The sequence below is a fragment of the Zalophus californianus genome, chromosome 6 (assembly GCF_009762305.2).
Source record: "Zalophus californianus isolate mZalCal1 chromosome 6, mZalCal1.pri.v2, whole genome shotgun sequence".
Taxonomy (NCBI): Eukaryota; Metazoa; Chordata; class Mammalia; order Carnivora; family Otariidae; genus Zalophus; species Zalophus californianus.
This window is the reverse complement of record NC_045600.1, coordinates 125,213,066-125,240,851: the sequence shown is the minus strand read 5'-3', so window position 1 is coordinate 125,240,851 and position 27,786 is coordinate 125,213,066. Positions and strand designations below refer to the sequence as shown.

At 38.2% G+C, this 27,786-nt stretch overlaps 1 protein-coding gene across 1 annotated transcript; it reads right to left on the bottom strand.

Moving 5' to 3' along the window:
• On the bottom strand, nt 1-27,696 carry MCEE (methylmalonyl-CoA epimerase). The gene is made up of 3 exons (XM_027570999.2): nt 27,484-27,696; nt 17,240-17,577; nt 1-374 (listed from the first exon to the last, which is right to left on the bottom strand). The coding sequence occupies exons 1-3, from the start codon at nt 27,548-27,550 to the stop codon at nt 222-224; spliced, it is 558 nt and encodes a 185-aa protein (XP_027426800.1). The 5' UTR covers nt 27,551-27,696; the 3' UTR covers nt 1-221.
• Between the last annotated feature and the right edge of the window lie 90 nt (nt 27,697-27,786).

The window sequence follows — 27,786 nt, the reverse complement described above, 5'->3', positions numbered from 1 at the left end:
TTTCTTTTAAAAGATTTTATTTTTAAGTAATCTCCACACCCAACGTGAGGCTTGAACTCACAACCCTGGGATAAAGAGTCACTGACTGAGCCAGTCAGGTGCCCCTTTAATTGTGAACTCTTAAGTGATGGAAGGAGTGCAGGATTCAATGCTGGACTATAATTCAATGGGGATTTTTAGATATTTTGGTGGGGATTTTTAAAGTTTCTTGCAAATATAAATCAAGCTTGCTCCAATTCCACAAGAACACCACCACAGTCTTTAGGATGCAGAAAAATCACTGGCTTTCCATGTGCTCCTATTTTGGCCTCTTCACTTAGACTACGAATCTTCTTCTCTTTCAAATCCATCACAGCTGCATTTATATCGTCCACCTTGAGAAAAGGAAATAAATAAGGACACTTTTGAGATCACAAACATACCAAAGTATAGGATCTTAGAAGAAACTTTGCAAGCTCATGAGGTCCTTCTCCTCCACCTTTGGGTAGAATCATTCTTAAACCATCACAAAAATAAGCTTAATGCTTCCAGAGAAGGAAAAGAAGTTGGTAAATTTTCATAGGTGAGCAACCACAATGCTTAGAGTTTTCACCATTAGTAAACATTTCTCCTTACAACCTAAAAAATTTGTTACACTTTATAATATTTTCTTTTAGCAGTACTATTGGCAATACTACATATATTGTTTTTTGTTAAAAGCTCTGAGTTCCTAATTTATAATAGAGAGATGAGGCCTATATAAATGGGCAAGAGATAAAAATGAGACAACAGAAGCTCTTTGCAGTATATGACACGGTAATAGTATGTATTCAAAAGATAGGAGTGCTTCTCTGGATCCCCAAACCTCCCACCTGCCAAACCACCTAGTTATTACTTTTGAGATTAAAACTTCATATTTTCATATAAATTACTATGAAATTGCCACCTAATGTTTTTCCCCATTCTAAAAAATCCAAACATTTATAATTTTATAATTCTCTTCTAAATCATTTCTATTTTCTTCATATTTATTGGCAGTCTGGGAAAGGAGCAAATGTGTTTCTATATACTTTTGTTTAAAGATAGATAAATTTGATTTAATTAAAATTAATAACTTCTGTTCCTCAGAGACTCCCCCCCAAAAGAGTGAAAAGGTGATGGGTATTTGTAATATGTATCTATTTTTTTTGGTTATGTTAGTCACCATACATTACATCATTAGTTTTTGATGTAGTGTTACAGGATTCATTGTGTATAACACCCAGTGCTCCAAGCAATATGTTCCCTCCTTAATACCCATCACCAGGGTAACCCATCCCCCCACCCCCCTCCCCTCTAAAACCCTCAGTTTGTTTCCCAGAGTCCACAGTCTCTCATGGCTCGTCTCCCCCTCTGAATCCCCCCCTTCATTTTTCTCTTCCTTCTCCTAATGCTATTCCTTATTTTCCACAAATAAGTGAAACCATATGATAATTGACTTTCTCTGCTTGACTTATTTCACTTAGCATAATCTCCTCTAGTCTCATCCATGTTAATGCAAAAGTTGGGTATTCATCCTTTCTGATGGCTGAGTAATATTCCATTGTATATATGGACCACATCTTCTTTATCCATTCGTCTGTTGAAGGGCATCTCAGCTCTTTCCATAGTTTGGCTATTGTGGACATTGCTGCTATGAACATTGGGGTGCATATGGCCCTTCTTTTTGCTACATCTGTATCTTTGGGGTAAATGTCCAGTAGCACAATTGCTGGGTCATAGGGTAGCTCTATTTTTAACTTTTTGAGGAACCTCCACACTGTTTTCCAGAGTGGCTGTATCTATACACTTGATGAAAGAATGATGCTCCTCTATCTTGAAAAGTCATCCTTCTTAGACTGAGAACCCAGTAAATGGATGGAAAGCTATATGAGATCCCCTATTCCTAGGCAGTCATAAATCACCCTGGAGTTTAATAATCTAATGGCATTCTAAACATAAAAAAAGCACAGAGAATATAATACCCATGTACCCAACATATAGATTTACAATTGTTCATATTGGGGCACCTGGGTGGCTCAATCGTTAAGTGTCTGCCTTCAACTCGGGTCGTGATCCCAGGGTCCTGGGATCGAGCCCTGCATTGGGCTCCCTGCTCAGTGGGAAGCTGCTTCTCCCTCTCCCACTCCCCCTGCTTGTGTTCCCTCTCTCACTGTGTCTCTGTCAAATAAATGAATAAAATCTTTGAAAAAAACAAAAACAAATGTTCATATTTATACAATCTGATTTTTAATGAGCCAAGGATTATAAACTAAATTCTAAAACTTGACAAACAACTGATAAGGATACTAGATGTTACTATATATAAATGATGATTTCTTCAAATAGTATACATCCTATTTGTACATTCCTGACAATGTTTCATTTTAAACTTGATAGCTATATCAAAGTCATGCCCAGACTATGATCATGGTTACTTCATGTATCTTGAAATAATTGGTCTACTCTCATAACAATAGAATTCCTCCTGATGGCTTATCTTTCCATATCTGTATATAATTAATGAATTTCATTCTATTGAATGTTAACTTCTCTTTCCATTTTCCCAAAGTTAGTCTTAGTCTTTTCATTTTAAAATAATTAAAAAATTATGCAGTACATGAAAATTTAATCATCCAGATAAAGTTAAGTACCCATTTACTACCACCACTATCACTTTTCTCTCCAGAGGGAACTATTATCCTCAGTTCAGCACATGTTCCTCCAAATCCTGAAATAAACTTATAAATTTAAATATATGTGTATTAGTAAAGAATTGGCTTTGTCTGAAGAGAGGTCTTACTTCAATGTCTGGGAGATAATCTATGTAACCTGAGAGGAGTGTCTTTGTTTAGGGTAGAGACTGACCAGATTGATTCTTAAAGTAGAGCTGGCCATACCCAAGTCTTAGTGTGGGGGCTGGCCATGCCAGAAACCATGCGATTTAAGGTAGGAGCTGTGGGTCACATGATATCAGTAGATCTGGAGACAGTTCAACCATGTGTTCAAAATTTAAGGCGAAATACGCTAAATAAATAAAAATAGATATATCCAAAAATAAAATGAACAATCCACCAAGATGTCAAAACAATCTTGACTCTGCATGTACCTAATAGTACCACCTTGAAAAACAGAAAGCAAACCGAACATGCATAGTTCTCAGTCTCTCATACATCAAGCAGACAAAAGATTAAGGATAAAGACACGCTGTAGTAGTTCTTTGACTACTCTGGTTATATGTGCCTTATCAGATATTTGATTTGCAAATATTCTCTTCCATTCTGTGAGTTGTCTTTACGCAAAACTTTTTAATTCTGATGAAGCCCAGTGTTATTACTTGTGCTTTTGGTGTTATATCTAAGAAATCATTGCTCGATTCAAGGTCATGAAAACTTGTGCCTGTTTTTTCCAAGAGTTTTATAGCTTTAGCTCTTACATTTAGGTCTTTGACCCATTCTGAGTTAATTTTTATATATGGTGTACTACAGCTTTGTAGTAAAATGCCATCTTGACCCAGTTCTGAGGCCCTGGGCTAGAGGCTGGTTAGTTCTTCTTGAGCAACTGATAGAGTCCACATCCCAACCATTTCCCTTGTCAGCCTTACACTCTCTAGCCATTATGTGCCCACTCTAATTGACCCAGAGATAGATACCAGACAACCAGGTACAATCCCTATGCCCCAGAGCCCACAGAATTATTCAAATTAGCCAATCTAAAGGGAGCCTATGAAACCTAACCCCACCCCACTTGCCCCACTAAGCTGCCCCTACAGCTCCAGTTTGCTGTTACTTTGTCCCCAGGTGCAATCCCATGTGGCCTACAGGGCAGCTTTCTCTCATCTGGAGTTCTAAGGAACAAAGAGTTTTGCTTTTCATCTATCCAAGTGTCACTGTATTGTGTCCCACCATCAAAAGAATCTTTAAATCTTATAAAACATAAGGTGTAAGGCAAGTGTCCCAATACATTCTTTTGCATGTGGCTATCTAGCTGTCCCAATGCCATCTGTTGAAAAGACTAGTCTTTCCCCATTGGATGGTCTTGGTATGTCTGTTGAAAACTTACTGTAAATATGAGGATTTATGTCTGACTCTTAGCTCTGTTCTACTGATTTCTATATCTATCCTTATGCTAGTACCATGCCATTTTGATTACTGTAGCATTGTATAAAGTTTTGAAATCAGGAAGTGTAAATCCTCCAACTTTACTATTCTCTTTCAAGATTGCTTTGGCTATTGGGGATCCCTTGCATTTCCATATGAATTTTAGGATTAATTTGTCCATTTCTGCAAAGATGCCAGCTAGAATCTGATGGGGATTGCATTCTTTCCATAGATCAATTTAGGGAATATTGCCATTTTTAATAATAGTCAGTCATATGATGCATGACATAGAATATCTTTCCATTTATTGAGGCCTTTTTAATCTTTCAACAATGATTTGTAGTACAATTTTTGCAGTTCTCTTGTTCAATTTATTCCTAAGTATTTCACCATTTTTGATGCTATTATAAATGGAATTGCTTTCTTAATTAAATTTTCAGATGTGTGGGTTTTTTTAAAAAAAAAATCCAGATACATAATCTTTGCATTTTAATTGTTTAATCCATTTACATTTAATTAACATTCATATAGTTGAATTTGTCAATCATTTTATTTTTTTGTCTTATTAATACTTCATTCTTCCTTTCTTGACTTCTGTTGGTTAAACATGTATTTTTGAGGAAAAAAAAGAGAGTGAGTAAAACCAAGAAACAGATTCTTAACTACAGAGAATTGATGGTTACCAGAGGGGAGGTGGGTGGGAGGAAGGGTGGAATAGGTGATGTGGACTGAGGAGTGCAACTTGTTGGGATGAGCAGCGGGTATTGTATGGAAGTGTTGAATCACTAAATTCTACACCTGAAACTAATATTACATTGTGTGTTAACTAACTGGAATTTAAATAAAAACTTGGGGGAAAAAACATGTATTTCTGTACTATTCAATTTTATCTTAATTATATTTAGTTATCCCTTGCTTAATTTTCTTGATTGTTCTAGAGCTTACAATGTACATTTCAATCTTATTAGTCTACCACTTCATATATAAGAAACTTACAACAGTATACTTCCCTTTGCCCAATTCCCCTCCTTTATACTATTATCATAAGTTTTTCTTCTGTTATAAACCCTACATTTTAAAAATTTCAAGTCAATTGTCTCTCACATAATTTAAGGTAAGAAGAAAGTTATTTTAACCTACAAATTTACCATTTCTGGTGCTCTTCATTCCTTGTACAGATCTGAATTTTCATTTGGTATTATTTCCCTTTATCCTAAAAGGATGAATACTGAAAGATATCCTGAATATTTCTTTGTTTTTTCTTGTAGTGCAGGTCTACTGGACAGGAATCCTCTCATTTTTGTTCAATGTAAGATGTTTCCATTTCACTTTCATTTTTGAAGGATATTTTCACCAATTGCAAAATTCTAGGATGACGGGTTGTTTTGTTTTAAACTTTCTGTAAGAGTAGTTTTGAGTTCACAGCAAAATTGACCAAAGGTACAAAGATTTCATACATATAACCCCTGCCCCCACAAATGCATAGCTTCTGTCATTATCAACACATCCCATCAAAGTGTGCTATTTGTTACAACTGATGAACCTATACTGACAGCATTATCACCCAAAGTGCAGTTCACCTTAGGGTCATTTTGGTGTTGTACATTCTATGGGTTTGGACAAATGTATTTATCATTATGGTATCATACAAGGTGTTTTCACTACCCTAAAAATCCTCTGTGCTCTGCCTATTCATCCTTTCCCCCATCCCCAACCCCTGGTAACCATTTATCTTTTTACCGTCTCCATAGTTTTGCCTTTTCCAGAATGTCATATAGTTTTTTTTTTTAAAGATTTATTTATTCATTTAAGACACAGAGATACAGAGAGAGAGAACATGAGCAGGGGGAGAAGCAGAGGGAGAGGGAGAAGTAGGCCCCCTGCAGAGCAGGGAGCCCGCTGCAGGGCTTGATCCCAGGACCCTGGGATCATGACCTGAAGCGAAGGCAGATGCTTAACCATCTGAGCCACCCAGGCGCCCCAGAATGTCATATAGTTAAATCACATATTAGATAGCCTTTTCAGATTGGCTTCTTTCACTAGTAATATATATTTAAGATTCATCCATGTCTTTTCACGGCTTGATAGCTTATTTCTTTTCAGTGTTGAAAATAATCCACTGTTTCGATGTACTAGTTTATTTACCCATTCACTTACTGAAGGATCAGAGCAGCCTTTAATCTACAACTGATTCTCCTCATTGATAAGTCAGTCCTGAATACTCTACTCCATGTCCCATAAATCACAAGGACTTCCACTATGGTGGGTAAGAACACAAACTACTCCAACTGGTGTAAGGATTGTCCCCTCTAATACTTTCAAAGTGTTCTATTCCCAACCTCAGGTAGCTTCCTCATATGCATGCATTGCTCAATATTCAGATGAAGACCTGGGAGGTACTGCAGATCTCTAGAAAACACTCTCTATGCAGATCTCTTTCCCATACTTTATACTGCAAACTCAATCACCCTGGCTTCCCCGGACTCCCAACTTCTATTTCCTCAACTCAGGGAGACTGCTAACTCTCACTTGGATTCCTCTTCCTGCACTGCAGTCTCGAAACTCTCCCCAGCCAGTAAGCTGAGAAATAGAAGGGCTCATCTTGTTTCCCTTCTTTCAGGAATGTGTTGTGCCGTCTGATGTCCAATGCCAAAAATCATTTCATATATTTTGTTTAGATTTTTTTGCTTGTTTGTTTGAGGCAAATGGATAAATCTGGCCTCTGTTATATTATCTCAGCTAAATTCCACATTGGCAGGGTTTTTTGTCAGTATCTAAAAAAATGTCATTACATATTATGTTATTTCATAATTTCTGTTGTCTTTTTTTTTTTCTGATTGCTTTTAAGATTTTCTCTTCATCTTTGGCTTTCAGCTTGACCATGGTATGCTTAGGTATGGTTTTGTTTGAATTTGCCCTACTTGGGATTGCTGAGCTTCTTGAATCTGTGGGTTGATGTCTTACCTCAGGTTGGTAATGTACTTGTAGACTCTTTCTTCAATTATTGTTTCTGTTCTATTTTCTCTCTTCTCTTTTTCTGGGATTCCAACTATACAACTATAAAACCTTTGACCATGTTCTACATCTCTCTTATGATCTATTCTGTTTTTTTCCCCCCTCCATATTTCTTCCTCTTGATTTTGGACTCTAGGCTCTAGAACTTAAGAAGATAAATTTCTGCTCTTTTAAGCCACCAAGTTTGTGGTAATTTATTACGGTATCCCTAGAAAACAAATACAACCACTATATATCCATACTGAAATTGAACAATTAAATAAATGCAGATGGTGGGAGTCAAGTTTCTCACTGTTGGAACGGGCAGTTATGAATAGCAAAAAAGGCTCCCAGTGGTTCACATGGTAATGGGTTATAGCTAGAGACACCAGTATGAACTCATGAGTTCATCATAAAATTTCTGTCTGGTTATGTAAATATCTATCATCTATCTATCTATCTATCTATCTATCTATCTATCTATCTATCTATCTAGTATATACACATATATGCCCTTGCTCTGTTAGCTCAAAAGGCCAATTAACAGTGACAGACACCCCAGTAGCAACAAGCATACCAGAGCCCAGATCTTGGTTTCTAATACCATTCTCCAATAAAATGCACCAGGGCTCCTTGGAGAAATATCTGGTTTTAGGCTAGGGCAGGGAATATAGATGATAAGTCTGGAGCATCTTGCAGTGCCAGAAAATAAGGATGTGTGGGAGGAAAACAAACAAACAAAAAGATGGGGTACATCAGAGCCACAGGAGTCAACCCAAAGTGCCCTTTTGACAAAGCTGGAACAATTTGAGCAACAAAATAAAGTGGTATTGTGTTATAGCCCAAAGTATAAATAACTATAAATCTTCACTGATATAAATGTCTTAATGGATAAGTAACTTATTGAATAACAAATAATTAAATAAATAAACAGGGAAGAACAGATGAATCTTCCATTCAGGAAAATTCCAAATAATTTATGGAATTATCAAAGAGATGGAGCCTAACTCTCCATCCCTTCAGTGTTGGCCTCATACAGTGACTTCCTTCCCAAAGTTTATATTATGGAGAAGGGGGAAAAAAGTGTAACTTTACAGTGGAAAGACATGATGACATTTCCTCAGGTAGGGGATAAAAGTCAATATTAACAGTAATGTCATGTTGATAATATGTATCCTTGATGTGATATGATGAGAATGACACTTTACCTCTGTGGTCTTCCTCCCCAAAATAAATAACCCTAGTCTAAATCATGAGAAAAATTTCAATTGAGGGACTTTCTACAAAATAACTAACTGGTAATCCTCAAAAATATCAAGGTCATCAAAAACAAGGAAACTCTGAAAAAGTGTCACAGGCAAGAGGAGCTTAAGGAGACATGATAACTAAATGTAATGTGGTATCCTAGATGGGATCCTAGAACAGAAAAAGGACACTGGGTAAAAACTAAGAAAATCTAAATACAGATTTTAGGTAATAATAATGTTTATCAATCTGGTTCATTAATCCTGACAAATGTACTATACTAGCAAGAGGTTAATAATTTTTTTTTTAAAAAGGACCTAAAGAGATTAACAAGCATTTGTAATAAGTGGACCTTGTTTGAGTCCTGATTAGAATAAGTCAATCTAGAGACATTTGTGAATCAATCTAATAAATTTGCTTCATGGACTGTGTATAAGATGGTGCCAAAAGGTTTATTTTTAATTTTGATCAATATGATAACATCATGGTTAATTTTTTAGAGACAAAAACTACATAAAGATGAAATGACATGTTGTGAATGATTCTTAAATAGTTTAAGAAAAAAAAATAAAGCAAATGTGCCAAGATCTTGAAAATTGCTGAATCTGTGTGATGGGAGTTCATTACATTATTTTTTTCTACTTCTTATATGTTTGAAAAAATTCGTAACAGAATCATGACTTTTTTCCAAGTGCCCTTTTGGTAACTTCTACTCTCTAAATATAATCATGGATATTCTCATTATAGAACATTCTACCCAAGTACAAACATCTACAATTCTGATGTTGCATCTCCATTTTTAGTATACTGCCTCTTCAATATCCTTTAATTCAAGAAATACTTCTAAGACTTAATAAATTAGATTTATATTTTGAAAAAATGCCTACACTAACACAGACACTTAACAGGGCACTTTGAGTTGACCCCTGTGTCTCTGATGCCTACATTAACACTGCACTAGCATCTATTTCTATTTCTGTTACTATTTCTATATTACTGATTTTGATTTTAAAGATCTTGTACCATATTCATCCTTTTGTTAGAGTGTTGCTATAAAATTTACAATTCTTCGGAAGTATTCCTAATATTTTGCTTGGCAGTAATAAAAACAATGAAATAAAACTGTCTTAATTTTCTGAATTGAAAGTGGATGCATTATGTACTTTAAGTTTATAAGAAATGCAAAGCAATTTGATTTGGGAAGTTAAGTCTTTCCCCTTAAGGAATAAAAATAACACAGTCAATAATAACCCATCTACAAATTTTTTATTTTATAGTCCTTTGTACAATTACAGTTATGCATCTTATAGCTCTGTATGACCTTGAATGCCATTAAGTGAAAATCTGCGCTATTTATCTCATCTTCCTATCAGCTTTTTTTTTTTTTTTTTTTTGGTGGTAGTGGTTGTGTGGGTTGTACCTTGTGTCTGAGGAAATTTATTTTGATTTTCTCCTGTCATTTGTAAATTAAGAGCGCCAATACTCCAAATAAAAGATGTTTGGACTGTCACAGTCGGAATTCAGAATCCTCAGGTAAATCTTATGCTCTCTTTGATCCTGAACTGCCTCATCTAAAAAATGTCAATGCAGTCTTACTTGTTAGACGATAAGGAGTTGGACTAAGTAACATCTTTTTAAAAATCTTAAGGTATATAATTCTCTGTAACCAAATTTTATGAACAATAGTGTGCTACTTAAAAAACTTTTTTTATTGAGGTATAATTAACATACAACATATTAATTTCAGGTATACAATTATATGGATTCAATAATTCTACACTGAGTAATGTACAGAATAATGTGCTTTCAATGGTGCATATTTTGACTACTTCCAAAAATATAGGCTTTTTATTTAATATTAGAATGATCCTAAATGATATCAACAATGAATGAAATTTAATCCTCAAATTGACATCAACCCATTAAAGTTAAAATGAAAAGTCTGGATAAAATATTTGTTTCAACTGTCTTCCCCGCCTTCCAAACTAAAAACTAAGTAAATTATGCAAACCTAACAATGTTATTTTGCATGGGGTTCAGAGGGTTCTTATGTATTCTTCGGAATTATGACAGAAGGGCATAGATCACCTCAACTTCCACATTTGTTTAATTGACAGGATTCTTTTATTCTAAGAGGATCTCTCCTTTTCCTTCTTATTTTTTCTTGGTAATAAATTTGCATTTTCTTTTACAAAATGATGTTAGCAGTAGTTGGAAGTTTAGATTTTTTTTCCTTAACACAAAGTTTAAAACCTCATTAAACTGTCTACTTTTTTGTTTTGTTCTTTTTTCTGGAAATGTTATCTTTCTATGAAACCCTCACATCTGGGAACTGGTGACATACAGATCACTCATGGAGCTTAGCTATCCCCTAGGGTTTATCATAAAGCCAAAAAGAGAATGGAACTTTTTAAAAAGCAGAATTTTCTGCCTTTTTGGTTGAAGAATAGACATTCCCCAGTATGCAAAAAATAAGTTGTCTTACTAGCCTTACAATTTTTCTTTCATAAGGAATATATGCTCAATGGAAACAGATCTATAAAACATACAAAACCATAAAGAAAAAAATTGGTCCTCTACTATGGGACTACTCAGAAAATAAAACTGCTGCATTTCTTTACACTTTTTTTAATCTTATTTTTTATTTTTATTTTATCTTTTTTAAGATTTTATTTATTTGAGAGAGAGCACAAACAGGGGTGGGGTTGAGGGAGAGGGACAAGCAGACTCCCCACTGAGCAGGGAGCTGGACGCGGAGCTCGATCCCAGGACCCTGGGATCATGACCCGAGCCAAAGGCAGACACTTAACCCACTGAGCCACCCAGGCACCCCAATCCTATTTTTTACATAACATTTTTATCATTCATGTTTCCCCATCAGCCTGGTGCAGGATTACCTCTAGATGAAATCTAATATCCTTTCTGTACTTGTAATGCCATTTCTCAGACTGGCAAGCCTGACTCCCATGATCCTCACTATACTTATTTGATTAAACCCTCTAAGAAATTAGCCCTTACCCCCGCTGCTGCCCTTCCCTCAGCAATGTACTCTTCACCACGTGTGTCCCCTCCCCACTCCCCTGGCTGCCCCTCCCCCTCCATCGGAGCTCCCAATCACTACCCCACATCACCAGGCCCCCTGTGTGGAGGCCTCCTAACCCACTTGGGTTCAGGCACTCCCTGTGTAATAGTCCTCCTCACCTTGCTTGGGCCCCAACCTTGTGCACAGAATTGTCCCAAGGTGTACACATGCTTCTCACTCTGTTTGGGCTCTGATTCCCTATACCTGCTTCCACTCCATGTGGATATCTGCCTCACCCTGCTCAGGCCCTGGCTCCCCATATCAGGCCACCTCATGCGAGAACATTTATCATACCATCCCACTTGGCTTCAATTCCCCACTCCGAGTCACCATCTCCCCCTGCACTGATACACTCCTCACAGGACTCAGGTCCTGACTCTACCCTCCCCCACCACCCTCCCACACACAGTGTTAATACCTCCCTCACACTATTTAGGCTCTTACACTCCATGCTGCCTGCTCCCACCCACATGGATGCCACCCTCAACAGGCCTGCACTGGGCTAGCCTTCCATGCTGATGCCCTTCTCACGCTGATATCTGAAGCTGAGCTGTCTCCCTGCAGGTACACTCCAACCCCATCCTGTTCAGATACTGACACCCTGAGCTGGACCTCCTCATGCATGGGCATTTTACTCAGTCCCTGGCTTTCCCATGGCAGGCAGCTCCCACTTGCAGATGCTCTTCTTACCCAACTCTGGCCCCAACACCCTGCTCTGGGCTACTCCAGCTCTCCCCACAAACACAGACAACTATTTTGCTGCGTCCTACCTAAAGTCTTCAATACTGAATTGTTCAAGAAGAGAAAGGAAGGAAGGAGGAAAGAGCCATAATTATTCTGAATATTCTTTATTTTCCCTCTTGTTTTGGAAACTACAAAGTGATATTGGGTAAAACAAATAGACATACTAATCTTACCTTTAGTTTTATTTTGCCTTATATTTCTTTTTTGTTCTAATTTGCACTATTACTTATGTTCATTATTTTATATCTTATAAACTATATTTTGGTCAGTCACCCACCAATCCTCTGTGGAAAACGCAGGGCTTGTGTGAATAAATGAGGCACGCACAACTCCAGGAAGAAAGGGACTCTGTGTTTTGTTCAGCTACATATCTCCAGCACCTAAGGCAGCAAGGATCAGAGTGAAACTGAAAATACTCGACAATCAGCAATATAATGTAGACAAAGACATGAACCAAATAGAATAGAGGGGAACTTGTTGGGGATCAGTTCTGGAAGACCCCTGCTGAAAGTGTTAATGAATTGTGTGTATGTGCACGTGTACATGAAAATGAAACCAAAAGCCAACTTTGACAGAAAGCTGTTGATAAGTTGGTGAGAAACTAATTCATGTACGAGAAAAAAGTACCTTTTGTTTAAAATCTGTCAAGTCAACAAAAAGCTATGATGTCTGCCCACAGCAGACACACTGCTAAACCAGGGGTTTTATATGAAGTCCAAGTGGGAAAGAATATAAAGTATCCTGGTGATAATTACAGAGAAGAAATTCACTTCTCTGATGGGGTGTATTTAACATTTCAAAAGAAGGAAGGGCATTAAGAAATAAGTGGCTAGGAGCCATAAAGCTATAGAAGATTGTGAGCATTTCCAGAAGACACATTCTGAATGTTGCCTATCCCCCAAACAGGAAAAGCCAAAGTCACTGGTTTTTAAATATCACTATGTAGATGATATTTATCATTTTCTACCTTATCAAGCACCTATCTTGAATCTCCTTATATTTACAAAGGCCAGATAGGTTACTTCCTCATGCATATGAGAATGCTGCTGGTTCCCACTTCTGGATCTTTGAAAATAAAATCATTCTATACCATTTAAAAGTTTCCCACATTTTCCTTTTGCTTAGAACACATTAGTATATTGACGGCTATACACTTGTCCATGGATTCTTTGCTGCTCCTCCCATCAAGAGGCAGGGTCTATGTCCTCTTCTCTTGCAGTTGGTCTGCCTGAAAAGCTTGTGTATGACCAAGAGACTGGTGTGGGACTTCAGAGGCTGGGACAGAAATGGCCATGTGGTTCCGCCTGGCTCTCTTGGGACACTCACTCTGGGGGAAGCCAGCTGCCCAGTAAGAAGTCCAGCTATCCTTAAAACTACCCTCAGCAGTTGAAGCTGAACAGGTTACATGCAGGTGCTCCTACTGGAAGGCCTGGCCAAGCACCCAGCTGCTGGCTGGAATCAACAGCCACCTCAAATGAGGCGAGCCTTCACACAACTGTACCTCCAGCCAGCATTTGACTGTAAGCACATGAAAGATCCCAAGTTAGAACTGCCTGGCAGAGCCCTCCCCCAAACTCCCAGCCCACAAAATCCTAAACAAAATCAAATAGTTGTTGTTTGCCACCCCAAAGTTGTAGGATAATGCGTATCAATGGCAACAGTAACTGTAATGACCAAGAAAGTATTTTTCTGACCAATTCTATTACTTTTTGCACTTTCAGTAAAAGGCAATTTCAGACCCAAGTGGTATTAGCCAGAACAGACTAGGTTATACTGTGCTCAAATAATTTACCCTGAAGAGTCAATGGGATGGAAGGTATGCCAGATATCTTCCACTCGCCCCTTTGGTTTCCTTCTTCGCTGTGTTCCACTCTGCTTCATCACGCTCTGTGTGTCAGGAAGTTTATTTGCATTCAAAAACTTGCTTTTCTCTGGGTCCACTAACATGAAGATAGGAGGGTGGGGAACAGGTGAAGTGGGGATATTTAGTCCCTTGCCCCCACCCTGCCCAGTTTCCCTGGCTTGCTCCCTCTAACGAAGGCCACCACTCTTGTTTAGAGACCTGCTCAGTACACTTCCCTCGGTAGGTCCTGGTAATGGTCCTTCACTTGTCCCTTCAGACTTAAGAGGTTCTAACAGTCCCCATCCCATCCCAGAGCTAGCCTTAAGGATACTGCGCCATGTACTGTTGACTACCTAAACTTTGCCCATGTCTTATAAGGAATTCCCTTACTAAACTCTCCTAGAATCACCCAGTTTAATATGCCATGCATTTCTTGCTGTTTCCCTAATCCTGTATCTGTGATTATTAAGAATCATTAAATATGTCTTTACATTAAAAAAGAAAATTTACCCTGAAATCTCAGTGGCTTCGTTCAACAGAAATGTGTCCTGTTCAAGGATAGGTGAGGAATTCTGCTCTATCTGGTGAGTCAGGGAATCAAACCCCTGCATGTGATGACGACTTCATTTCATAGACTGCGGCAGCAGGCGACCCTAACTCTCCTATGTTTCCATCCTACAGCATACCTTCATTCAGAAAAAGTGTCATGCTATTCTGGCAATATCATTTTTTCAAAATTACCAAGTGCAGCATAGATGGGTGGTCTCCAATACGCCCTCCCCTTTTCCTTTTAATTATAGCAATAGCACAAGTTTTAGCAGGGTACCTAACCGCCTGACTACAGACCGCACTTGCAGCCAAGAGTACCAGGTGATGAAGCTCGGGCCAATGGGACACGAACAGGAGTGATATGTCTAATTTCTAGATCCTCTCTTTTGCCTTGTATGCTCTCTCTGCCTCCCCTCCCCTCTGGGACACCTCACTTTTAGACTGAGAAGAGAAAAATAAAATCCATCTATCCATCTACCTAGTTAAGCCACTTTATTTTTTACAGAGAGTAGAGAACAATGGCAGGGAGTGTCATACTAACTTAGCAACTAACTTTTCACACCTTTTCCTATTGCACAGCTTCATTTTATACTGACATACATTTTCATTTCCCCCTTTTAATCTGTACTTTTGAATTCGCTGTTGCAGTACTGAACTTCCACTGTTCTTTACTTAACTGAACTCTAACTCACATGGCAGCTTCCTTTGAAGGCCTGGACTCTCTGATGTGGAACACAGACACTAGTGTGGGAAAGGGAAGAGTCAATTCAAAGGTTGATGATCCTGCTTCTCATCTTGGGGGGGTGTCTTAGACAAACCCTTAGACAAGTCCACTGAAATAAAGACTTGCAGCCAAAATTAACCTCCTAAAAAAGGTGTAAAGGTTAAATATTGGGCTTGTTTATCTACTAACATGTTATGGCTTCCTCACCTCAAATTTTAAACTTAGCCAATATAATGGAGGCAATGTGGTACCATGGCTAATAGTGCAGATCCTGGAATCAGAACAAATCTGGTTTGACTCTCAGCCTTCCCACTTACTACTAATTTGACTACAGGCAAGTTAACTGTCAAAGGGGAGTAGAATAGCTCATAGAGTAGCTGTAAAAATTAAAGAAAATAGTACACACTGAGTACTTGGTATACTGCCCGAGGATTCAATGTGAGCTGTTAGTATAACTGTTCCTTCGCATATGCTATTTCCTCTGCCTGGAATACCTTTCTCCTCCTTGATCTGGGGAATTCCTTCACATTCATTACAACTCATGCCCTGTGATACCTTCTCACCTCCTCTGCTGGCCGGGAGCAACCTTTCCCTTATTGATGTTACTGAGAAGACGTGTGTATTAATTCTGTTTTATCAGAGGATAGTGTACTTGCCTGTTTAAATAGCTGCCCCCTCCTCACTGTGTGCATGGTCCATTTCTTCTTCATTGCTGAATCCCTCTACTCAGTGGAGTATATATTGTAGGTTCTCAAATATGTTTGCAAAATGAACTGAATAAATCCTTGAATTCACTCTAGAATCAACCCCCTTCTCTTCTAGATTAGGAATGAGGCCTACCAATTAATTATGCCATTCTTTCTATCAAAAGAATTGTCCTATCAAAATAATTTAAAGTGAAGCATAATTAGTATTGCTGATATTACAAAAGGCAGTTATCTGAACATGAATATCTACAGATACGGGCTCTCTAATGAGAATGTTCTTGTCTAACATTTCAAGTTTTTCTCGGGAATTGTAAGCAGATGCAATTGAAAGGTCTTAAAATCACAGTCAGTAATTGAAAATATATTGCTATTGTAATAAGGAACAAGTTATTAGAATTTAAAGGATAGAAAATAATCATAAGAATTTAGCATGTATATAGAAATTCTTACTCTATAAAGTGTTTTCACCTTCTTCTTCTAATTGCCTTGTGATAGTGAAAGCAGCTGTATTCCTATTACATGGGAGGTTATGTATAATCAATAAATACTATAGCAAAGATGCAAATCTATTTTGGCCAGCTTTGGTAGCCTTTGTTGTGGCTGTTAAATCCAGACTTCAGTAAAATTTATTATTATTATTATTTAGTTTTCTAGAGGAAAAGAGAATATATCCATGGATCCATCTTTGAATAAGACCAATATTACCATTCCCTTTATAGAACTTAATACCAGTTTCTGATGACAGTGACAATATCTAGTCTTAAAGAGTAAAAGACACTTTGGTGGGGGGTGGGAGGCATGGGGTGGCTGGGTGATAGACATTGGGGAGGGTATGTGCTATGGTGAGCACTGTGAATTGTGTAAGACTGTTGAATCACAGACCTGTACCTCTGAAACAAATAATACATTATATGTTAAAAAAAAAAGAAGAAGATAGCAGGAGGCGAAGAATGAAGGGGGGAAATTGGAGGGGGAGATGAACCATGAGAGACGATGGACTCTGAGAAACAAACTGAGGGTTCTAGAGGGGAGGGGGGTGGGGGGATGGGTTAGCCTGGTGATGGGTATTAAAGAGGGCACATTCTGCGTGGAGCACTGGGTGTTATGCACAAACAATGAATCATGGAACACTACATCAAAAACTAATGATGTAATGTATGGTGATTAACATAACATAATAAACTTTAAAAAAATGCAAAAAAAAGACACTTTGTAAAAGAGAAATTTGAAACACCAAACATTGAAATAAAATACCTCAATGCAGATATGATGCATTCCTCCAGCCTTGTTTTTCTGCAGGAAAGCTGCAATTGGACTGTCATTTCCCAACGGATGAAGCAGCTCCATCTTGGTGTTTCCCAGGTTGACAAAAACAACAGATACTCCGTGCTCAGGAATAGGGACCGTCTCACTTACGTGGGCCCCCAGAATATCCATATAAAATGCCTTGGCTTTTTCCAAGTCTGGCACTGCAATTGCTACATGATTGAGTCGACCCAGGTTCCACACAGGACCTGCCACTTGAAGCGAGGACAGTGATGTGGAAAAAGTTCTTACTTTCGGAACTGGAGTCTGAAGTCTGGAAAAAAGCCCTGAAAAATGGGACAGCCATTGACATCCTTCTTTTGAGAATTAATGGATTTATAAAATTAATTTTTTAAAAAACTAAATGCATAATACATTTAAAAATCATTTATATACATATTGTGGTTTTAATTACTGAAATTAAATCAGAGAGATAAATGGAAAAACTATGTCAATATTACTCTGCTCTGAAACAACTGTCTGGAATCAAAAAATTAATTCTGAGCTTTTTAGATTTAAAACAAAGATGGCATTTTTCATGATAATTTCTATTTACTGATAACACTTAAAGGATAACTGCACAGCATTAAGAATTACTTGCTATTCTCTGCATTTCACAAGAGGTTAAGTTTGAATGTGACAGTGAAACAACACACATTTAATGATGAGAACAAGTAATTTTCTTCCCTACCTATAACGAATTTTTTTGTCTTATAGTAATATGTATTAAAGTCGTGACTGTTACAGTGCTTTTCAATGTGTTTTTTTTTAATGATTACTAAGGAAAATATATCGTTGGGAGAAAAACAAGCAAAGATTAAGATTGTCCTTAAACTTGTGAGAATTCCCCCTGAAACCAGATTTTTAAAAACTGTTTCTTTTTGTAATTTTGAAGAATTAGAAGCAGAACTGCTTCTGAATGTGAAGAAATTGTTTTCATTTAGAAACAGAAGAGACTTGTAATGTGTTCTCCCTGTGGATTACTGTTTCCCCAGTCCCCAACGCACTGGATTTTAAGAGCTAGATTCTCCCCAGAACTAAAACTATATACATATACGAGGTCTAAAAATAATCTTGTAAAACTACATCACTTAATAAAAAAGGTACAAAATAGCAAATTGAAGAACACATATTCTAAACAATTAGATTTAGCTCTTAATGGAAAATACATTAAACAGTACTTAGTATCAGAGAGCTCCAGCTAACAAATAATTAATTCATTTACTGAAATTATTGATAATGAGATTAAAGTGACACTATTTAAGGCCACAAACCTTGTGGGGAAAGGCAGTCTCAATGTGTATAGTCTTTCAACCCCCACTCAACTGCATAAGGATGAAAACTTCCTTAGCAAGAGATAAAGAGCCCATACGGCCTGTGCAGGGCTTATCATCTTGCCCTGGGAGTATCTTTCCCTCTTTCAGGCTCAATGAATGCTTTTTGGTCTCAGCTTAAAGTGTGTGCGTCATGTGTTACATGAGTCCTCACTGTTATATCAGTCCTCTGTGGAGAGGGGACAGCACAAGAGGAGTGTGCATAGGTAAACTGTCCTGCATGGCCACTGGGAGAAACTCACTGGCAATGGTGGACCAACACCCACTATTAAAGGTAATCTTGCTCTGTTTCCTTTCTATGTAAGTAAAGCACTGTTCCATCTACTGCTTGTGTTTTCTTTGAAGACTCTGGCACCAGGATGCAATGGGGAGAAGTGTTTAGAGTCCTCCCATGGGATTGTTAACCAGTGTATGGTACTGCTTGACAAACGTGATGCATTATAGGTCAGTAGAAGGCAAAATTCAGCCTAAGATAGTCTTCTGCTATGCTCGAGCCTGTATTACTGATTATGGAAATACCCAAAGGTTGTCATTATCAATAGGTTGACACAGCTCAGTTCTATGGACTCACTGTATTTTGAAATTCAAGTGTATTCCAAACTAGTACGTACATACATAAATGTACAATTGAAAGTAAGTTTCATGAAAAGCATACCTAATCCTCAATAGATATGATGTGCTCTGATATTTTCTACTCTGTTGTATTTTATTTCAGTTTTTAAAAAAATTCTGGTACTACCTACTAAATATCTATGTTGCTAAGTTTGCTGTAAAGATATTTGGTGTAAAAATATAATACGGTGCCAGACATACATAATAGGTTCACAATAAATTCAGCCACTCTCATGATGATCATTTGCTAACTGAGTGGTACGCAGGGTAATCTGTGGAGACCAAGAAACTATCTCAAGAGCATGGTAACAGTGAATTTTAAAAATGCTAACCAACAAAATCATTGGTCAAACTGCTCTTCCCTTGCATCTCTACTATCTGTGCATCTGCAATGAAAGTTCAATACAGAACGTATTTGTATTAAAAAAAAACATTGTAGGTAAGGGCAATGATCTTTAGAGTAAAATGCACATCAAAAGAAGTCGTTTGCTCTGTGAAATCTTAAGGGTATCAAATATTGAGTCTAGGTATTTCTGAATTCTCTTTATCAGTGTTTTTTTTTTTTAGATTTTATTTATTTATTTGAGAGAGAGAGAGACACAGCGAGAGAGAGAACACAAGCAGGGGGAGTGGGAGAGGGAGAAGCAGGCCTCCTGCCGAGCAGGGAGCCTGATGAGGGGCTTGATCCCAGAACCCTGAGATCATGACCTGAGCCGAAGGCAAACGCTTAACGACTGAGCCACCCAGGCGCCCCATCCTTATCAGTGTTATCTCTATAAGAATTGGGGCAGCTAGCTGGTGGTTCTTTGGCAGGCATCCTATTATCAGCAATGGAACACATGGAAATATCACAGGAACAAATTACAAGATGTCCAAGTGAAGGTGAAGTTTTATATACTGTTCCGGTTTGTTGGGGGACATTCCAAAACCTCTGACACTGAAAAGGAAGCCCAAGCAACTCATGCTATCGGAAGTCTCCCTGTGGTCTACCTTTCTCCATAACCATTTTATCATGAGGAAATAGTTATTAGAATGACTGGTTCTTTTTCTTTTTAATGGAACACAAAATCTTCATTATATGTTAGGAAAATAGAAAGATAACATCTTTTTTTTAAAAGATTTTATTTATTTATTTAACAGAGGGAGACACAGCAAGAGAGGGAACACAAGCAGGTGGAGTGGGAGAGGGAGAAGACTCCCCGCTGAGCAGGGAGCCCAATGTGGGGCTCAATCCCAGGACTCTGGGATCATGACCTGAGCCGAAGGCAGACGCTTAACGACTGAGCCACCCAGGCGCCCCTAACATCTTTATATAATGTAAAAGTCAAGACTTTGTGGTTACAGGTTTATCTTACCTCTAGAAATGTAAACTAGCTTGAGAAAAAAATATCACTTTATTGGTCTTATTTGGTCTCTAGGAATAGAACAAAAATAAACCCAGTGATACTGGTGAGAATTCAATAATTCTTTAAAATGAAGGGTTAAGAGGGGCACCTGGCTGGCTCAGCTGGTAGAGCATGAGGCTCTTGATCTTGGGGTCATGAGGTCCCCATTGGGTGTAGAGATTACCTGAATAAATAAACTTAAAAAATAAAGGGTTAAGAAGATAAAAATAGCCAAAAAGCATGTAAGATACTCAATATCATTAGCCATTAGGGAAAGGCAAATCAAAAACACAACAGGATACCACTTCACACCCACAACTAAAAGCTTTGATGAGGATGTGGAAAAATTGGAATCCTTGTACATTGCTGGCAAGAATGTAAAATGATAGAGCTGCCATGAAAGAGTTTGGAAAACTCAGAAAGTTAAACATACAATTAGCATGTGACTCAGAAATTCCACTCCTAGGTACCTAAAATAATTGAAAACATGTACTTAAACAAAAACTTGTACACAAATTTTCATGACAGCACTATTCCCAATACCCATGGAAAATGATTCATATTCGTACAGTCCATACAGTGGATTTGAAGCAATGATACAACATGGATGAACCCTGAAAACACTATACCAAGTGACAACATTATGCTAAATGACAGCAGCCAGACAAAAAAGGTCGTATGTTATATGACTCCATTTATAGGAAATATCCAGAATGGGTAAGTCCACAGACAAGAAGCAGGACAGTGGTTGCCAAGGGCTGGATGGAGGTGGGAATGGGGATTGACTGCTTAACTGGCATGAGATTTCCCTTTGGGGTGATGAAAATGTCTTGGAATTAGGGGCACCTGGGTGGTTCAGTCGTTAAGAGTCTGCCTTCGGCTCAGGTCATGATCTCAGCGTCCTGGGATTGAGCCCCGCATCAGGCTCCCTGCTCTGCGGGAGGCCTGCTTCTCCCTCTCGCACTCCCCCTGCTTGTGTTCCCTCTCTCGCTGTGTCTCTGTCAAATAAATAAAATCTTAAAAAAAAAGTCTTGGAATTAAATAAAGATTATATTTGCACAACATAGTGAATGTAACAAATGCTGCTAAATTGTACATTTTAAAATGGTACGTTATGTGAATTACCTTAAAACAACAAGGACAACAATAATGGGATGACTTTAGCTAAAAGTCTAAAGTGGGGGCACCTGGGTGGCTCAGTCATTGAGTGTCTGCCTTCAGCTCAGGTCATGATCCCAGGGTCCTGGGATCGAGCCCCACATCTGGCTCCCTGCTCCGCTGGAAGCCTGCTTCTCCCTCTCCCACTCCCCCTGCTTGTGTTCCTGCTCTCGCTCGCTCTCTCTGTGTCAAATAAATAAATAAAATATTTTTTAAAAAAGTCTAAAGTGAAATCCTGTAGACCAAGCAAACTGGAACATGAAACATGGAATAAAGGGGTACTGTGATATAGATCCTTATCGTTACTTAATAAAAAAGATTTCTGAAAAGTCTGCTGTGAACATTTAAAAAATTATACTTTCTCCTTTGCCTTTGGCAACTTTTAAAAGATATTTTTAATTAGGTTGCCCTCTGATTGGCAGGAATTCACAATTCTAGTTTTAGGTTTCTCTGCCTCCCATCTCAGAAAGGTACAACTACATTACTTTGAACTCCATAATGTGTAATTTGTGACTATTCCACATAGCTTCACAATAAACTACAATGTATAAATATGTGAATAAATGTATCAGATATTTAAAAACAGGAGTGTTGGGGCGCCTGGGTGGCTCAGTCAGTTAAGTGGCTGACTCGATTTTGGCTCAGGTCAAGATCTCAGGGTGGTGAGATCAAGCCCCATGTTGGGCTCTGCACTTGGCATGGGCTATTCTCCCTCCCTCTCCCTCTGCCCCTCCTCTCTGCTTGCACGTGCTGCTCTCTCTCTCTCAAATAAATAAATACATCTTAAAAAAAAAACAACAACAACCAAACAGCAGTGTAAAACACAACAGGATTGCAAAGATGAGTGTCTACAGATTTAAGAAACAAATGACTTCCACAAATCAGGAATCTGATATATAAGAAAGAGATATGTTACCAAATCTGGTGTGTCTGAACTCTGATTCCTATCTTTCCCTCAATATTGGCTCTTACTAAATACTTTCAGTGCCTTGACTTAAAAATAACATTGCATTTCCTTCCATCTAGATTGCATTTATCTCAGACCAGTCTTTCCAAACACTGGCTCCAAACAACTAAAGGCTTAGCTGCAAGGGTCTATACTCAAATGCATTAAGGGTACTTACTGTTTAAAAGAAATTATGTTAAATTTGTACATAAGGTGCCACAAAACTGTGAATAGTCACTTGTAATAAGGTCTTCCTAACAGGTCTAATAGTCACCTTTAATAAGGTCTTCCTATAATTTACACACTATAAGGTTCCCTCATTTGAAGTGCACAATTCAATGTTTTCTTATATATTTGCAAAGTTGTGCAAATTTTACATAATCTAATTTTAGAGCATGTAATAAGTTTTCAAGTCTGAACTTTTGTATATCTTACTTGAGGAGACATAACATACTTAGAAAGCCATTCATCAGAAGTGCCTTCAAGTTGTTTGGTAAGAAGCCCATATATTTTCAGCATTTAACCAGTGGATTCACAGCACCATATACATATTTTCAACCTGTTTAAAACTCTGGTAGGAATAACTTTTTACTCAGCACAGTCAGCAAATAGACCATGGTTTTTTTTACCCCATTTACATATGACTTCATTATAGAAGTAAATCTCTCCTCACAGTTGTATAACTTGACCACTGTTGTCTCCTATTAGGATCATCTTCTATTTTCAAAACTACCTTTTTTCATGAAGGTAATCCTTTGCAAGCCAAAATGGAATTTATTGTGTGTGCTTAATAGAATTCATTTTTCTGAGCTTCTCCTGTTTTTCTGTAAAGTATTATGTTCCTTAAAGGTGGGGTCATAACATAAGATTACCACATTATCCAGCGATCCCACTTCTGGGTATATATCCAAAAGAACTGAAAATAGGGCTTCAAGGAGATATTTATTTATCCATGCTCATAGATGTATTGTTCACAATAGCCAAAATCTGGAAATAACTTAAGTGTCCATTGACAGATGAAAAGATAAAATGTTGTGGACACATACAATGGACTATTATTCAACCTTAAAAAGGAATGAAATTCTGACACATGGTACAACATGGATGAACTTTAAAAACATGCTAAGAGAAACAGCCACTCACAAAAGGACAAATATTGTATAATTCCACATATGTACAGCACCTGGAGTAGTCAAATTCATAGAAAGTAGAATAATGGTTACCATGGTTGGGGGTAGAAGATAACGGGGGCTATTGTTGAATAAGTATAGAGGTTCAGGTTGGGATGATGAAAAAGTTCTGGAGATGGATGATGGTGATGGCTGCGCAATATGAATATACAGTCGACTCTTGAACAAAATGGGGGGTTAAGAGTGCCATCCCCCAACAGAGTCAAAAATCCACATATAACTACTTAAAATCTTAACTGTTGACCAGAAGTCTTACTGATAACATACAGTCGATTAACACATATTTTGCATGTTATATGTAATATATATGCTATATTCTTACAATAAAGCTAGAGAAAAGAAAATGTTAAGAAAATCATAAGAGAAAATATATCTACAGTACTTTACTGCAAAATTGTGAGTATAATTGGATCCATGCAGTTCAAACCTGTGTTGTTCAAGGGTCAACTGTATTTAATGCCACTGAACTGTACAACTATATATGGTTAAAATGGGAAATTTTGTTATGTATATTTAACCACAATAAAAGAAAAAGTGGGGTTATTTAAGCTTCAAGCATCTAAAACAGGAGGATAAATCAGAGCTGGCCTTTAGAATACACTTTTTTCATTTTACTTTTCCCTTATGACAAGATGTCTATATAATTTACCAAAAAAAAAAAAAATGTATCTTTATTAGCATTCAATTCTTGCAATAAATGTATGACTTTTTGGAAGTTACATTCCCTTCCTCTTGGTTTCCCCCCATCAACTACTGAATAAAAGTATTTCTAAAAATACACATATAAAAATGTATCTTCTCTAATATTCAAATTATTATTTATATGTTCACTTTCAGGTTTTGTGTCTAAATGTCATATAAGCAGCATGCCTTATGGTTAAGAATGTGGGCTCCAGTGTTAAGCTGCCCTGGTTCAAATCTTGACCCTACCATTAGTTCTGTAACTTGGGCTAGTTACGTACCCTCCCTGTGTCCTTCTTTTCTCATATAGGAAGATAATACCTACCTCATAGAATTTTCATGAGACTAAAATGAATAATACATATAAAGGGTTTAGGAAAGTACCTGGCACAAAGTACATAACAAATTCCAAGAACAATCATTATTAGCACTTACAGAAAGGTTACATCAATAACTTGCTTATAAATGTAAGCATCTCTGATTTCTAACATATTTTACGCTTTTAAAGGAAAAAACTGACCGTGCACCTACCCTATATATGATAGTAGACTTATATTAAAAATCTTTCTCAAACACTAAAGATTACTTGCATTACTTGTATTAATGTTTTGACATACATGGTATTTCTGTATTCCCTGAATCATTTCATCAATCCACAACTTAACTACTTTTTATGACAAGGAGACTAGTCTCCTTTTACTCTGGAAAACTTATGGTGTGCGCTGTGATTTTAGAAGATCTTTGGTAGTATTTCAGTATTTAGTGACTACTAACACCCTGGTGGAATAATAATGCTGGAAGGTATTATAGGCATAGTTCTCCTTTTGCTTTTTGATACAAGAATAGTGATTTACAATTTTTTCAAGTTAAAATTAGCTGTTTATAGTAACCCTCTGACTCACCCACACTGCTCATGACTATTGCTTTGAGAACTCCTTTTAATATCATATATAAGTGGAAACTATGTAACAATTCTGCCTTTCAAGAACTGTATAAGCTAGTTATTATCCCCAATGCAGATACTCCCTAGTCTCTAGGCATTCTCCATACTGCTGGGATTTACCAATAGTAGAGAATTGAATCCTATGGCATACCATGATGGACCATCTTGTTGATTTGACCTCATTACCAGTAGAGACCCATGGCTTTATTTCATTGTTAGAGTTATGCAACAATACTGCCCTGTAAGCTTGCCTAAGTCTGTAATCTTGCCTAAGCAAACTGTGAAATCATGAATTCTGAAGTGGGAGTACATCATGTGCCAGCCTAGCTCTGCTTATTAGTTCTCAGGGCCATAAAATGGACATAACAGTAATAGTTCAGTGAGCACTTCAATCTTCACCATAACTCTGTGCATCAGACAATATTATTTTTCCCATTTGCAGGCAAGGAAAATAGGCCTGATTAAGTAATTTCCTCAAGGTCACACTAAGCTGGGCCTCAAGCCCAGGTCTGTCTGACATCAAAGTTGATGTTATTAAACCATGATGTTGAATCTTCTCTTTTCTCTGAAATTTTTACCATTATTTTGATTTTCAACTTTTAATATCTCCAGTGTATGTTTTATGAACAATATCCACATTCTAACAGATGGCTTTCTAAGAGATAATAAGAGATGACTCTTTGTCTTATTTTTCTTATCTTTGTTTTTTTGCAAAGGGTTACTTGCAATTGTGTGTGAGCTAAGATGCTGCTTATATCTTACTGGGGAGAGGAAGGAGGGACCAGGAGGAAACTCGAGAATCACCTATTAGATTCATTTCAACAAGCTGTACTCAGCCTATTATAATATTTTTTCATGTAACATATCACCTCTTCAAACTGATAAAGTGTGGAGACAGCTAAAACTACTATGGTGCACTTCTTTGTTATGTGGCTCATCACTTAGCCCTGGTGACTTGCAATGATAAATGTATAAGAAATGTTGTGACCGGTAAGGAAGACTATAGTGATCAATAAAGAACTGGTTAGCTGGAGATGGGACTTCAACGGATGGCTAGAGCTGTGAATTTGAATAGGTGGAATAGAGAGAGCACTATCTAGCAAACCGATCTAACATTATTAAAGGTTCATCCCTGAACACTTTCTGAAGGTTCTAAGCTGAAGGCTTTATGGCAAATGTTCAGGAGTAACTCTTGAGACATTACCACTTGGGACTCTTCCTAACAGGGAATTTCAAATTAATTGAAATAGTGGCCCTCTGATGAAGAAGAGGAAAAAGAAAGAGGAGAAAGTGGGTGGCTTGAGAGTCAGAAAACTTGAGTTTCTGTCATTACTGAGTCTGTCCAGCTTTTTTTTTTTTTTTTAAATGGAGGTGTAGAGGACTCAAGGAACCTTCCAAATCCGTCTGCCTTTGTCTTTCCTGTTTATATACGGAATAATAAACATATTAGGGCAGGAGGGAAAAAACACTCCCTTCGTATTCTTCACACAACTGACCTCCAAGTGTTTCCAGAGGGATACTGGAAGTACTTGGGAGTTCAGCTTACGTTTTTTTAAAGGACTTGCCCTTCTTTCTGGTTTCTCGCGTCTCCTATGGTGTACTGGAAATTAACACTCAATGTCTCTCTGCCACTTACTTCATCTACTTCTGTCCCAGGCTTGCTGTCTGTCCCCTTGGGCAAGTCCCTCGCCTCTCCGGGGCCACCTACAAAGAGGGGCAAGGTCAACTGCACACACCTCCTAGGGTGGCTGTGAGAATCGAATACTAGAACCCTCACGCTAACCTGAGGCGTTCCTCGGAGATACCTTCTGCCTAAGGTGCTGATCGGGGGACAGAGCGCAGTGGACGTTAGGTGCTCTGGCCACCCGCCGCCTCCCCCAGCTCCAGGCCTCGCGTCCCGCGCGCCCCGCCCCCCGAAGAGCCCCGACCGCGCGGGGTATTCACCTATTGCGCTCTCGGCCGCCACCGCCGCCGCCGCCGCCGCAGCCGCCACCTTCAACATGTACGCCATCTTTGGGAAGTGACCCAATGAACCCCGAGGTGCTTCACCCGGGGAAAGGAGCTCAGTCGGGGGGCAGGTCAACCCGGCCGGGGGCGGGGCCTACGGGGCTCGAGGGCGTGGCGAGCGTTGCTGCGTTCCTATGGTGCCGCGGGTGGGCTTGTTCTTATTTTACGTATTGAAACCACCCAGTGCATCTAAAGCACAAACTTAAACGAAAGACGCGTCACCCCTGTGGGCCCCTCAGG

What these genes read in the sequence shown, in the direction of transcription:
- MCEE (XM_027570999.2), bottom strand. Translation starts at nt 27,550, where the DNA reads ATGGCGTACATGTTGAAGGTGGCGGCTGCGGCGGCGGCGGCGGCGGTG. An exon ending in GGCGGCCGAGAGCGCAATAG is followed by an intron (nt 17,578 to 27,483) that starts GTGAATACCCCG and finishes CCCATTTTTCAG; the next exon opens with GGCTTTTTTCCAGACTTCAG. An exon ending in TGCATCATATCTGCATTGAG is followed by an intron (nt 375 to 17,239) that starts GTATTTTATTTC and finishes CCTTTTCTCAAG; the next exon opens with GTGGACGATATAAATGCAGC.